The sequence below is a fragment of the Crinia signifera genome, chromosome 6 (genome assembly GCF_055691185.1).
Source record: "Crinia signifera chromosome 6, ASM5569118v1, whole genome shotgun sequence".
Lineage (NCBI taxonomy): Eukaryota > Metazoa > Chordata > Amphibia > Anura > Myobatrachidae > Crinia > Crinia signifera.
The window spans coordinates 22,169,433-22,184,390 of record NC_139222.1 but is presented as its reverse complement, the minus strand read 5'-3'; the positions used below and the strand labels follow the sequence as shown (position 1 = coordinate 22,184,390).

Genomic DNA, 14,958 nt, shown 5'->3' with positions numbered 1-14,958 from the left:
CGTTTAGTGTTTGTGCTATCTGGGTATTGGTAGTGGTAATGGAGCCATCTGGGCGTTTGAGTGGGTGGATAGTAGATGGGGATTGGTGGCCTTTCAGGAGGTTAGAGAGGAGTTTACTGGATTTGTTTCCAAATCTGTGGAATTTCGCATTGGCTGCGAATGAATAGAGTGACTCTGATTTAACAAACAGGCCTTCAAATATGGATTTTGCCTGTTGGTACTGGGATCTGTGGACGTCTGAGGGACGGTCTTTAAAGCGGGTGTATGCCTGTGTCAGTGATTCTTGTGCCTCTGTAACTTCTTTAGCTAGGGATTTTTTTTGATAAGAGGTGTGCGAGATGATGGCACCTCTTATTGTGGCCTTGGAGGCCTGCCAGAAAAGGGCCGGATCATTGTGTTTTGTGGTGTTATTGTGGAGTTCAAAATCCTTCCAAGTATTTTTAATAGTATTTTTAAGGTTTTCTGAGTTGGCAAGGGAAGAAGGGCATCTCCATGTAATAATATGTTGTTTTTCAGGGGATATTGCTATTTTTGTCCATATTACGGCATGATCAGACAGGGAGATGGGTTCTATGTGTGTTGCTGCCACTTTAGGGAAAAGGTGGGATGATAGCATAATGTAATCGATGCGGGAGAGTGTGCCAGCTGAGGCGGAGAGGCATGTGTAGTCACGTTCTGTCGGGTGGAAGACTCGCCAGATATCAATTAAGTGGAGTCTCCCCGCCACAGCCGGCACCCCCAGTTTTGGGAGGGGTCTATTGGGAGGGAATTGTTTATCGAGTTTGGGATTTGATATAAGATTCAGGTCACCACAAAGGATGATCGGAAGATGTATGTATGGTGTTAGAATTTTTATTATGTTACGGAAGAACTGTTTAGAGTACACATTTGGGGCGTAAATATTTAATATCAAATATTGGGTTTGGGCTACTGTGATACGGCAAAGCGTATATCTCCCATTCGGATCACTCTGCAGTGTCTCGGCTGTGAGTGGGATCTGTTTTTTGGCTAGGATTACAACCCCCCTGGATTTTGAGTTATAGGATGCAGAAGACAATACTTGCCACTGAAGCATTTGTAGTTTGGCCGTCTCTGTCTGGGTGAGGTGCGTCTCCTGCAGACATACGATATCTAGGTGGAGTTTGTTTAAGTATAGCAAGATCCGTTTCCTTTTTTGGGGTGAGTTGATTCCACCCACATTCCAGCTACCAAATGTCAAGGTAGACATACCAGTCTTGTGTGGAGGGAAACATATAGCCTGCATTCAACGGAGACATTCTCATTATACAGTATAAATTAGTACATTGGATATTTGCTGCACTAGGTGGGGAGGGGAGAGAGGAAAGAGGGGGAAGGGATATGAACATTTCTAAATAGACTTCCATTGACGTTGGAGGTCGCTCGTGTCTAGCACACGCGACACCCAAAAAGGCTGGCAAGGGGCTTCGTCCCCAGGCGCCAACCGCCATTTACATGTGCTAATATATACAAACTATGTAGTTATCAACGCAGTGGTGAGTTAAAAGATGTATAGTGCGCCCGCCACAGGCGTAGTTAAGTGGAAAAGGGTAAGGGGGGGGAGGAGAGAGGGGGGGGGGAGGAAAAACTAATTTTTATGGTAAAGTGGTCCACTTTCTTGTTCTAGGATATGCATATAACTTTCCTAGGTTTGATTTATCATATTCAACAATTTAACAATTTTAACAGTATTCCCATTTATCTCACTATGAAATAGCAACTTGGGAGTATATTTATATGTATAATAGTCTAACTAGACATTTAAACAATGTATAACTTTTGTAATAACTGATTTCCTTATTAAGTCTGTACCAGGTAGGAACTCCGTCAGATTATAGCTATGACAACCTGACTGGATGATGGAAGGGGAGGGGGGAGGGTAAGTTTGATCATTATAGTTTCTTATTTGTGGCCATCATTCCGTCGATAGGGAAAGCCTTTCGCTTTCCATACATTAAACCTGTACTGGCGACCTCTGGGTTGTTTCGGTAATGATGGGCCTCAAATTGAAACCTCTTTTTTTTTTTTTTAGATTCGCTATATGTAATATTGCTAGGCATCATTTATCATTAGTCTCAGCCTACTGAAACAGTAAACTTCTCTATTTCTTACATACATATTCAGTGTCTGCTTTATCTTGGTGAGTAGAAAAAGTAAAAAGTAGATTGATATTAATAACAAGAAGTTCGTTATTGAAGGTGTGTTAAGGCATCTGGTTTGTTCTGAGTTTTTTTTATGAGGTGTTACCAGGAGACCTGTATTTAGTGGGGGGAGAGGAGGAAGGGAGGAGGGTTGGTGGGTAATTGGGTAGAACAGGTACTAGGCTTTGTAGTAAATGTCCGTTTCTCACGGCAACGTATTAGATTCAAGATACATCTGCCCAGTCAGAAGATGTTTGGCCTTGATTGTTCATATCTTCCAGATATGATGCAGCGTCCAGGTGGGAGAGGAAGTCTTTGTAGCTTGACCCATTAAAGATGCGGAGTCTGGCGGGGTAAAGCATGGCGAACTTGATGCCATCCTTGATTAGTGTTGCACAGACCGGGGCGAAATCCTTTCGGGCCTTGGACAGTTCCGCGGAATAATCCTGGAATATCAGTAGCTTGTGGGTTTCCCATTTAAGATCTCTGATCTTCCTGGAGGCGGACCATAAGAGTTCTTTATGCAGAAAATTAAGGGGTTTAAAAATCACTGCACGCGGTCTGGCTCCTTCTTGCGTGCGGAGTGCACCCAGTCTGTGGGCTCTTTCAATTATAAGATCATCACACCTGTCAGCCACTTGCAGTAACTCTGGGAGAGTCAGTCTTATGAAGTCAAATAGCTCCTGCCCTTTGACTGATTCTGGGAGCCCTATGATTCGTAGGTTCCCCCTTCTTGATCTATTCTCCAGATCTTGCACTTTGTTGTGCAGAAAGCATATTTCTTTATTAGCCTCTGTTAGTGTCAGCTTCATGTCGGCTATGTCGGCGAAGTTGCCTGCTGCCGTTTGTTCTGTGGCCTGCACCCTGTGCTGTAAGGCAGCTATTTGCCTGTTGATATCAGCGGTCTGTTCTTTTAATAATGGGCTAATGGCAGCCCTTATAGCTGCCACCATGTCCCCATAGGTGACAGGGGCGGACATGGGTGGTAGAAGTGCTTCAGGGGTCTGTGTATCTCCTGGTGTAGGAGAGGGTGCAGCGCTCACCTGTGTCAGGGATTCGCGTTGTGGCAGCGGGTCCTGAGCGTGTAGCTGGGGAGAGGCTGGTGCTGAGCGCTTGGGGATGGCGTCCGGCGCCATCTTGGATGCAGGGGGTGGACGGGATCCGTCCCATTTTTGTCTGGAATTCGTGGCTGGCATCTCCTCGCTTCATGCGTGGAGGAGAGTCTCAGGTGCGTCTGAGGTGGCGGGCGGGCTGAACGGAGGGTCTGCGTCGGGTTACTGGCGTGGATTCAGCGCCTCAGGGACAGAGCAGTGCCTGAGTGCTAGCGCTTCATCCTGGGGCGGAAGCGGAAGTCTCGCTAGTGTAAAAGTTAATAAAAAACTCCTAACTAACTCTAATCCTTTGGCTGCTCCAGCAGCCCTTTAGAATAGCACCCACTCCAGTGGGCACCTAACACGAACTGAAGAGTCTGGGATGAAGAAGGGAGGAGCCTACCCTCCAAAAGCTTTAGGATAGGTGCCTGGCTCCTACGGACCCTCCTACATCCCAATGTTGAGCTGTGTCACCAGGACCATTGAAAGAGAAAAAGGCATTTCAGATCACGTTTTTCCTTTTCCCTTGTCATGTTACCTGTTACAGAAGGTTCCTAAATCAGTAGCATGGACAATATTTGTATTTGGCTGTGTGTCTCTTACACCTTCCGTATACCTTGTTCCCTTCTTCCTAACTTCCTCCACAATGTAGCTGTCTTTGCCCTCTATTCTACACTCATTTATTGGTTTAAGGTTTCTTACTATACCCTCCCCCTGATGTGTAATAATATAATTTCTGTGTAAAACATTTCTCACACTCCGAACATGTAAAGTACTTCTTACCTGTAAATTCCTTGATGTGTAATAATGATTTTTGTATAAAACATTTCTCACGCTCAAAGCATAAAAACAGATCCACACCTGTATGACTTCTGTACTGTGCACAAAGATCTCTGTGAACATTTCTTGCACACAGAAAACTGAAATAGTTTCACCATCTCTTAATGCAGTGGCACCGCCAGGTCTCTTAGCTTATTCTCTACGCCGAGGAACAAATGGAACCAGGGGTGCGAGAATCAGAAAGTCAGAGATTGTTTCCCCTTTTTCTTTTAAAGTGGCAATCAGTGACATGGCAAAATCACCCTGGTTTTGCAGTGTAAATGATTGTTGCTTTAAAAAATGAGAAAACTCTCAATCTTTTTCTGAGTCTCACACCCTATTAAGTGTGACCCTGATCACTTTTGATGTGTCATTTTATTTCATTTGTCCAAAAGTGTCTTAAGGACCAGATTTCCCTGGAGTTCCCCCGGCAGATACCTGGGAGCGCTCACATAATGATTTGGCACTTGATGTGCCATTGTTTACATACGATAAATCACATGTAAAACATGCCCCAAGGATAGCTACTGGGAATGTTCAAATGAATGGACGGCTGCTGATTGGTTGGGAGAGCCCTCAGCCAATCAGCGGCCTCCCATTAATTTGAATAGGAGCTTTGAAATCTCCTGGCTGCCCACAGCTTCCGGTGCAGCCTGTTCCCTGGAGTATGCAGAGTGAGGAGATTGTCTCTCCTGCCCGGCGCTTCCCCGCTCTGCAGACTACAGGTGTGTGCCAGTGGTGGCACTGCTGGCACACACACACACCTTTGGACCTGATCGGATGCGTCACACTTTGTGGGTTCTAAAAAAGCACCCGTGATGCCCCGCTGATGGGTCCAATACTGGCCCATCTTATGGTCAGCCGTCCGACCTCCAACTCCGATGCGCACAGGACTGCATGCCGGAGCGTATGTCAGACATATCCGATTTGGGGCAATATTCCCCCGATTTTTTGGGCTGATCCGTTGGGTTTGACTTTTAGTTTATCCATTGATCCCCGATCTGTTTAGGTTCCATAGTTATTTTATTGTTTCCAGATGCGACGTGATGATCTCACAAGGGAAAGATTATGTTATTGTACAATGTTTGTGTACATACAAATGACATGTCATACAGTGCCGGCGTCACGTTCCCCATAGTATCACTTACTTTCTTTGTATTCCGAGCACAATTCTCTAATCTAACAGCAATTCCCCTTTTTATTCTGTCCAGATGTATTATTGGTAATATCATTGCTTCTATATTATGTGCGGACCTTGACGTGACCAGTGTGTATGGTTTCTGATTGCTGTGTAATAACCAGAATGTAAAATAACTACAGGTTGAGTATCCCGTATCCGAATATCCGTTATTCGAATTATTCCAAAATACGGACATTCCAGAAAGTAAAAAATTTTTTTTTTTTTGCTAAAAACTCACTGGGGACATTTGTAACAGCATCACTGGGGACATGATATGTAAATGGCACTATATATGTGCAAGACAATGATTGCTTGGCATTCAAATACAGTGCTGAGATAGTACACACATTTTGTTTCACGTTTTGAAACCTTGTTTTTTGAACAATTAAAATATATTTGTGTGTATTTTATGTGGTAATAAAATATATTTGTGTGTATATTATGTGTTTATACAGCATAAATGCAAGATACTTCAAAATACATCATTGAAATATTAAAATATTCCGAAATACGGAATAATCCGTTATCCAAAATTCTCCTGGTCCCGAGCATTTTGGATAAGGGATACTCAACCTGTATTAGTAAATTATTAAATCCCCCCCCCCCCCAAAAAAAATTTTTTGTTTTATTGTGCTTATTACTGTGACATAAAAGGACTCAGTCTAGTTAATGGCTGCAGATCACTAACTCCCTAACAAGAGATGCACAAGACATTGCAGGTGGTCATTCCCAGGCCCATCACTGCTGGAGGAGAGTCCCAGGTGTCCATAGATAAATATTCATTTGGTGGTTCCTCACTAGTCACAGTGGAGAGATATGCGCCAATAACCTGAATCAGGAGTAGTTTCTGCAGTCTGTATAGTTCCAACAGCATCAGAATCCAGATACTGGTCCAAGCACAGACACAGATGTAGCAAGTTGGTCAATGCACCCTGACACGTTTCACTCCAGCTTCTTGCAGTATTTTTAGAAATATTAGAAAAACCACTCTAAGAAATGCCTGTGCCTCTTCTACTGTTTTGGCATCGTGCCTCATGGCTAAGAAGACTTGACTTATGCGTAAAACATTTTCCACATTCAGAACATGGAAATGGTTTCTCACCTGTGTGACTTCTCTGATGTATAACAAGAACTGATTTCCATGCAAAACATTTCCCACACTCAGAACATGGAAATGGTTTCTCACCTGTGTGACTTCTCTGATGTATAACAAGACCTGATTGATCTGCAAAACATTTTCCACACACAGAACATGGAAATGGTTTCTCACCTGTGTGAGTTCTCTGATGTATAACAAGATGTGATTTCCGTGTAAAACATTTTCCACACTCAGAACATGGGAATGGTTTCTCACCTGTGTGACTTCTCTGATGTATAACAAGATCTGATTTCCGTGTAAAACATTTCCCACACTCAGAACATGGGAATGGTTTCTCACCTGTGTAACTTCTCTGATGTATAACAAGACCTGATTTATCTGCAAAACATTTTCCACACGCAGAACATGGAATTGGTTTCTCACCTGTGTGACTTCTCTGATGTATAATTAGATGTGATTTCAGTGTAAAACATTTTTCACACGCAGAACATGGAAATGGTTTCCCACCTGTGTGAGTTCTCTGATGAACAACAAGACCTGATTGATCTGCAAAACATTTTCCACACGCAGAACATGGGAATGGTTTCTCTCCTGTGTGAGTTCTCTGATGTGTAACAAGATGTGATTTCCGTGTAAAACATTTTCCACACTCAGAACATGGGAATGGTTTCTCTCCTGTGTGAATTCTCTGATGTGTAACAAGATGTGATTTCAGTGTAAAACATTTTCCACACTCAGAACATGGAAATGGTTTCTCTCCTGTGTGAATTCTCCGATGTGTAACAAGAACTGATTGCCGTGAAAAACATTTCCCACACTCAGAACATGGAAATGGTTTCTCACCTGTGTGACTTCTCTGATGTATAACAAGACCTGATTGATCTGCAAAACATTTTCCACACGCAGAACATGGGAATGGTTTCTCACCTGTGTGACTTCTCTGATGTATAACAAGACCTGATTTATCTGCAAAACATTTTCCACACGCAGAACATGGGAATGGTTTCTCTCCTGTGTGAATTCTCTGATGTGTAACAAGATGTGATTTCCGTGTAAAACATTTTCCACACTCAGAACATGGAAATGGTTTCTCACCTGTGTGAGTGCTCTGATGTGTAAGAGCTGAATTATATGTAAAACATTTTCCACACTTAGAACATGGAAAGCCTGTATCCGCTGTATGACCTGTACTACGTGTAACAATGGCAGAGTTATTAGGAGCAGAGTCCCCTTGAGATGAAGGATCAGATGATGAATTTGCACTATAAAGCACTGGATGTATATCTGAGATAATGGGGTTTTCTCCTGGAGAATCTCCTATGATGGTATCTTCTATTTTAATGTCTGGAAACAAAATTAGATCTCCCATCACGATATTCTTCCTTCTGTCTTCATCTGCCGAGAATGAAATAAATTGTATGGAAATAAAAACATTGATCTTACACTGAGGAGCAGATTGTCATTGTATCAGTCATTTCTAATCACTTTATTACAATTCTAAATGTACTTTCAGCAAATCTGACTGTTGGTGAAAAGAGAAAATAAATCACCTAGAACAGACCCGCCTTAATAATGCACAATGCAACCACCCAGTCACTGTGACATCACCAACAGAACAGCAGCCATTGGCCAGTAACATTTTCCTGTCATTGTCACAGGACTGGAAGCCTCGTTATCAGTGATGTCCAACCATAATGTCCACTCAAACCCTGACCTGCACCCATGGTAAATCCTAATTAAATGCAGGGAAGACTCTTCATATAACTTTTTGCTTTCAGAGCTATTCGTTATATTCTGGTTCTAACTGGTCTCTAGACCGACTCAGTGTCCCCAATCTATGTTATAGACAAGACCAGGATTCATTCCCTTCTCTTCATGGTCTGTGTACATAGGTATGATCAGAGGAATGCGTGGACGCCCAGTCAGGAGCCAGTCACCCTGCACTAGAATAGTCTCTGGAGATTCTTGAACAAGGGGGAGGGGGGTTTTTTGGAGGTAGTTCTGCACAAGAATATTTCTAGTTATTTATGAGGTGTCCCCAGTTATTAATTGCCGTGTGGTAATTGCAATTGATGCATGAATGGGGGTGCTGCCAAAGACAATAATGGTAGTACAGAGAACGAAAAAAGAAAAGGATTGTCTTTGTTGCTGGCGCACTGGAGAAGAAATGTTATTATATATTAAAAAGTAACTTTTAATGATATCGATAAAAAGAAGCCATTTAAGGTGAAATAAAGACTACGTACATGACTAGGGAGGCCAATCCCGGGATCGGGATCAGCGGGATCCCGGGATTTAGGCCTAAAATCGGCGGGATTTGAATCCCGGGATTGAAGCTTTCAATCCCGGGATTTCGGGATTAGTATCCCAGTGCTAAATGTACTTTTTTTTTGGAAAAGCCGGGCAGCGCTGAGCACTTTAGAATGGCTCAGATGCTGCCCGGCTGTCTGCTGCGTACCCCCCGGTGGCTGATTGGTCCGCTCCGCTGTCAGTGTCATGATGGCGCCCAGGCTGCTCAGCGTGACCCCTGACATCACGCCACGCTGCGAAGCCCGTCCACCGCCATGCTTGTCAGTGCACTTCAGCACAAGCACAGTCGCTCAGCCGCCCGGCCGCGCTGCATGGATGGACGGACATCGCTCCTGCTGCTGCCTGTCACCATACCTCTGTAAGTGACAGTGCAGGGCAGGGGGATGGGGAAGAGTGGCGGGCGGGCAGGCGGGTTGAATAAGAGGGCATTTATATTGATATTTGGGGGGGCGGGTAATTTTTTTTTTTATTAGGGAGGCCAATCCCGGGATTCCCGGGATTGAGCATTTTTCAATCCCGAATCCCCGGATTGAAAAAAATGCCCCGGGATTGGCCTCCCTATACATGACTGACTGGCCTTGAAAAAGCCATATGTGAAACGCGCGTTGGCCGCGTGCACGTGCTGTTTGAATGTGTGTCTAAAATCTATACTGTTTAAATGATATGTTATCTTACTAGAACAGCTATTAGCTAGCCTAAACGATCATGCAGTAAAGAATACCGCTTAGCGGGTGTTAGAGCGTGTTGTGACATACGGGTGTGCTGTACACATTGCCCGATTTGCTTGGTACCTAGAGCGAACAAGGTTTCAATAGACTGCGCATATACTACAAGCAGGGCTAATGTACGATACTGCACTTATTTCTCTTTACCTGCAATCAGTTAAACTACTACTGATTATTAACACACGAGCAAACCCCGCTTTCTGCATAATTTAGTCTGAAACCTAGCAGACTTTTTATCACTGTGGAAACAATGATACATGAATCCTGTTGAGACTCCTTATTCGCATGCATCCTAATCACAAGTGGTTTGAAGAGATACAATACTGAACAATATTAAACATTGTATGCCTATAAAATACCTATGTGGGAAATTGCCACCTAAATAGAGGAATCTGTTAAACTATATACACCATCAGATCACCCAAGCAATCTCATACAGGGTACCTCATCCCTCTCACCAACTAGGAACGCACAAACAGCTATAATGAATAGAATGTATGCAATTATTTAAGACTAAACTGTATTTTTGCTACAATAGTTGTTAAACCCAATATCCGTTGATTGAAAGGATCTTAGTGTACTACACTTTGTTGCTAAACCAGATAATTGTTCGATTGGAAGTACAGGAACGTAATAAACATATCAGCAGATAATTGTAACGAAATAGAGGGATCAGACAGTATACACACTGTCAGATCGCCCATACAATTCCCGCTGAACAAATTTAAAAAAGACAGCAAAGCCAGCTTGCCGCACAGGATTAATTTAAATCCCCACCAATATCACGTGTCAAATACACTTGCACGAATTATATAGTGCAGGACACGAAATTCCCATTTGTGCACAATATAGAACGCTGTCTGTCTGCCACATCGGCTGGCCTTATGTGTATAATCGATACAATCTGGTTTATGTGTACCAAATAATATACACGCAAAAGCACCTTTCTGCTACACACCATTATCGGGTTTCCAACAGTTACCGAGGGCATCACCTTTTCTACATTCGAACTAACGTTTATTATGTATACTTACCCTGTGGGTCTGTAAAGCTCAAATTGCAACAGAATAGAGGGATCTGACAGCACACACACTGTCAGATCGCCCATGCAATCCTTATAAACCAACCTCTATAAACAGCAAAGTCAGCTTGCTGCGCAGGAGAAACCTGTCTAACATCACGTATGAATATACATGCATGATTTGCATTGTATACAACACGCAAATTCTCACTTGTGCAGGGTACAGAATTTTATCTGTCTGCTGCATCAATTGATATTATTTTCTTAATGGATTCAGCCTGGTTTATGTGTACAAAATAAGACATACATTACCAACCAACAAAACCTTTATTGTGCTTGCAACAGAATAGAGGGATCTGACAGCATACACACTGTCAGATCGCCCACATAATTCTTATAAACCAACCTTTAAAAACAGCAAAGTCAGCTTGCTGCGCAGGAAAAACCTGTCTAACACCACGTGTTAATATACATGCACGATCTGCATTGTACACAACACGCAAATTCTCACTAGTGCAGGGTACAGAATTTTATCTGTCTGCTACATCAATTGATATTATGTGCTTAATGGACTCAACCTGGCTTATGTGTACAGAATAAGACATACATTACAAACCAATAAAACCTTTATTGTGCACTCCAATCAATGTGTGAGAAGTACTGTCGATACAGTTATACACGTGATCAGTAGCCCCCAAACGGAGTGGGGTGTGTGACACTCACAGATTTGACACACACCAACCAACTCAATCAATAGATATTCAACTGAATATCCTTTAGTCGTAAAAAAATAAAGGAACCAGACACAACATAACATCTGATTACCCATACGACCTCCTTGACTTATACGACTCCGTTGACAGCATTTATTACTAACATGCATTGAGGGCCCAAAGACCCATTACGTCACGCACTACAGTGATCAACCTACAGGAGTAATTCCATAATCAACCAACAGGAGTAACCCTATGATATAACCCACAAGTGAAGTGACACACACAGCACGTGCATCCTTTTAATTATTGTTCAATGTTTTTGTCAGTCATGTACGTAGTCTTTATTTCACCTTAAATGGCTTATTTTTATCGATATCATTAAAAGTTACTTTTTAATACATAATAACATTTCTTCTCCAGTGCGCCAGCAACAAAGACAATCCTTTTCTTTTTTCGTTCTCTAGTCTCTGGAGATGACAGAGCAGATCCAAGTAAATCCACAGAACTCAAACTACGTCTAGTAGATCCAGATCATCTCAGGAAGAGGCTGAAGGAGGATAAACCAGAAAATTTAAATTTTTACCTGCAAAATCTTATTTCTGAAGCCATGGTGGAGGTTGGGATTATGGGTATGGTGGGGATTGGGGGACCCAGGCATCATGGAGTTAATTTATGGAGTTAGGCTCCTCCTACCCTATTCCCCCTGTCCTCAGGAACTAGTAAAACTTAACAAGCTGAGTAACTGGTATAGGAGAGAAGACCACACAGAGGAATACGCACCGAGCACAAGCATAACACTATGTCCAAAGCTAGCAGAACTCTGCACAGACAGAGGTGTAAGGGCAGGTGTCCAGCATCCAACATGGCTTCAGAGAAAAGGATTTTACAGGTAAGACAAAAATCATCCTTTTGACGTTCAGCCCATGGTGGATTCTGGGACTATGGGATGTCACAAAGCTGTCCCTTTATGTGTGGGAACGCTCCTAAGCTTTACTGAAGACCCCTCGACTGAAAGCATCATCTGCTGAGGCAAAGGTGTCAAAATGATAGAATTTGATGAACATATGCACAGAAGCCCACGTGGATGCTCTGCAGGAAACACTGGCGGGCGGTGCCCACGAAGCACCAACAGACCAAGTGGAGAAGGCCCTCACTGATACTGGCACCAGTTTCCCCATTAACAGATTGGCCTGGCAAATGGTGAGACACAACTAGTGAGCCAAGGCCTGTTTTGAGACAGGCCAGCCTAACTTGTGTACATCATAAAGTAGGAAGACTCAGGTTTGCTAAAGGAGTGGTAAAACACACATAAATACACAGGGCCCTGGCCACAACCAACGTCTCCAAAGAATCAGAGACTGAAGAACAAAGTTATGGAGAAAAAACTGGTACAAAAATTTTCCTGGTTCCAGTCACATCCATAGGCAGATATCCTGTCTAGTTCGCAATACCGCTCTGTCCTCATGGAACACCAAAAAGGGTGAATGATGAGAGAGGCCCCCTACGTTTTAATCTCTATGAGCAGAGGAAATGGCCAAAAAGAAAAATAATCTTCATTTGTGATCCATGGAATCCAATGGCTCAAAATGGAGCTCGCTGAAGTTTATGAAGGACTAGTGACAAATCCCAAGGATGCATCAATGGATGCACCAGAGGTTGAAGGTGTAGCACCCCCTTCAAAAAAGTATGAATTGTGAAACATACATAGAGACGGTTGACACCTGGACCTTCAAGGAGGAACAATGAAGGCCCAAGTCCAAACCTCTTTGCAGGAACACCAGAACACTGGAGAGTCGATAGACCTTTGGGTTATAGCATTTTGAAGCGCACCATTGGAAGTACCGTTACCAAACCCTATGATAAATCCTGGCAGACGATAGTTTGCGAGCATGTTTGAATGATCTGAGATGACAATCCTCTCGCTCCTAAGATTGACAACTCAACAGGCACCCCTTCAAATTCAATTTGAGGAGATTCTGGTGATGACAAAGTCCATGAGACTATAAGTCCGGCCATGAGAATCGTAGTGACTTCTCCCATGGTGGTGCAACTCCTGGTCCTGCCCTAGTAATTTATATAAGCACAGCTGGCATATTGTCTGTTTATATCTTCACTGGCCTGTTGTGGAGCATTGGTTCCATCTGACAAAGAGCAAAGTAGATTGCCTGTAATTCCAAGATGTTGATGGGCAGGCACATTTCGTTGCTTGCTCATAAACCCTGAAAGGAACGATCTTCCACCTCTCCCCAACCTCGGAGACTGGCGACTGTGGTCAGTATGTCACGTTTCGTGAAGCACCAGCTGGAGTGTAACGGAGGCTGGGTGCTTTGATGTAGGGCTGTTGCATGAACGACAGAAGGGAGAGAAGCAATTGGATAAATTAAAACCTTTTTTAATAAAGATACTGCGGTACAAGATATGAATGATGGCACAATGAGTAACTGTAGATTTTCATAAATTGGAAGAAGTCAATAACATACAATACTTATTGAAGAGCTTTGAAGATGATTGATAACTTGAATGATTGGATGATTGCAGGATTGGATGATTGGGTTATTGAAAGAAGGATTGGATGACTGGATGAAAGATTGGAAGTTTAGATGATTGGATGAAGGATTGGATGATTGGATGAAGGATGAAGTCCAGTTGAATCTGTGCTGAGTAGGATCGTAGCTGCAGAACCAGGGATGCGACCACAGATAATAACCGTCAGGATTGAAGAAGAAGATGACACCCTTTGGGGATTAACCTTGTCCTGTCCTTATAGGCGGCAGAGGGTTCCGTGATGATATGGTAAAGCAGTAGACGATCAGCAGGGAGATTGGAGTAGACTTTCACCAGGAAGCATAAGAGAACTGTAGTGGGAACTACAGATAGCCAGGAGTACTGAATGATGTTAGCGGGTGGACACCATTGTACTGACTGCCGGTCTGGCCCGGCTAGTCAGTATTTGAAGGTTGAGCTGGGCGGTGATTGGCTGCGCGTATGACCTCACAGATTGGAGCCACGCAGCATAGGCTGTAGTAACCAAGAAGATGGCCGCCGCCAGATGCGGCGACAGAAACCAGCCGGCGGTGAGTGTACGCGGAGGCGCTACAGCCGGCGTTTCCAGCCAGAAGCCTTACCTGACATGGACCCAGCATGGCGGCTCATGCCTCACTCAACCCAGAGCCTGCATGGCATGAGACTGCACACCACCGCTGTCACCTGGCGGCGACAGAGTGACGGAACACAGATAGCCAGCATGGGAATCAGCAGCGGAGGTGAGCGCCAGGGCAGAGGGTAACCTATCAGAGGTCTGTGGGCTCGGGACAGCACAGAGAGCCAGGGTAGCTGACATGGTGGTCGTGACAGCACCCTCTCCTTTACGAGTGGCCCCAGGACACTCTTTGGGTTTAGTTGGAAATCTCTTATGAAAGTCTCGCATCATTCTGGGGGCGTGTACTTCAGACGCAGGGTCCAGGACCTCTCTTCAGGCCCATAGCCTTTCCAATCGATCAAGTACTGTAGGCGCTTGTACCTAATACGAGAGTCCAGAATTCGGGCCACCTCATATTGAGTGTAAAAACTTTGGGAGACTTGGGAAGAGCAGCATGAAATTTGTTTAGCACTAAAGGTTTGAGTAATGAGATATGAAATGAATTTGGAATCCTTAAGTAATGTGGTAATTTTAACTTATAGGCAACTGGATTGATGATCTGTATTATCGGTAAAAGACCGATAAAACGGGGTGCAAATTTCATCGATGGTACACGAAGACGAATGTTACGAGTGGACAGCCATACCTTGTCACCCACTCTCAATGTGGGAATAGCTCTTCTCCTTCTATCAGCAAATT

General features: G+C 43.6%; 4 protein-coding genes across 4 annotated transcripts in view; 2 read left to right on the top strand and 2 right to left on the bottom strand.

Moving 5' to 3' along the window:
- LOC146007459 (uncharacterized) overlaps positions 1-14,958 on the top strand; it is a 606,258-nt gene that overhangs the window by 59,052 nt on the left and 532,248 nt on the right. The gene's annotated exons all lie outside the window — the stretch shown is intronic.
- The window catches only part of LOC146009548 (uncharacterized), a 613,273-nt gene that overhangs the window by 397,914 nt on the left and 200,401 nt on the right, over positions 1-14,958 (bottom strand).
- The window catches only part of LOC146007461 (uncharacterized), a 450,549-nt gene that overhangs the window by 382,285 nt on the left and 53,306 nt on the right, over positions 1-14,958 (top strand). The window lies entirely within an intron of this gene.
- The window catches only part of LOC146007460 (uncharacterized), a 38,736-nt gene continuing 28,875 nt past the window's right edge, over positions 5,098-14,958 (bottom strand). The window contains exon 4 of the mRNA XM_083145826.1: positions 5,098-7,743. Within this exon, the coding sequence (XP_083001952.1) occupies positions 6,239-7,743 (1,505 nt within the window). The 3' untranslated portion in view covers positions 5,098-6,238. The remainder of the gene's footprint in view (positions 7,744-14,958) is intronic.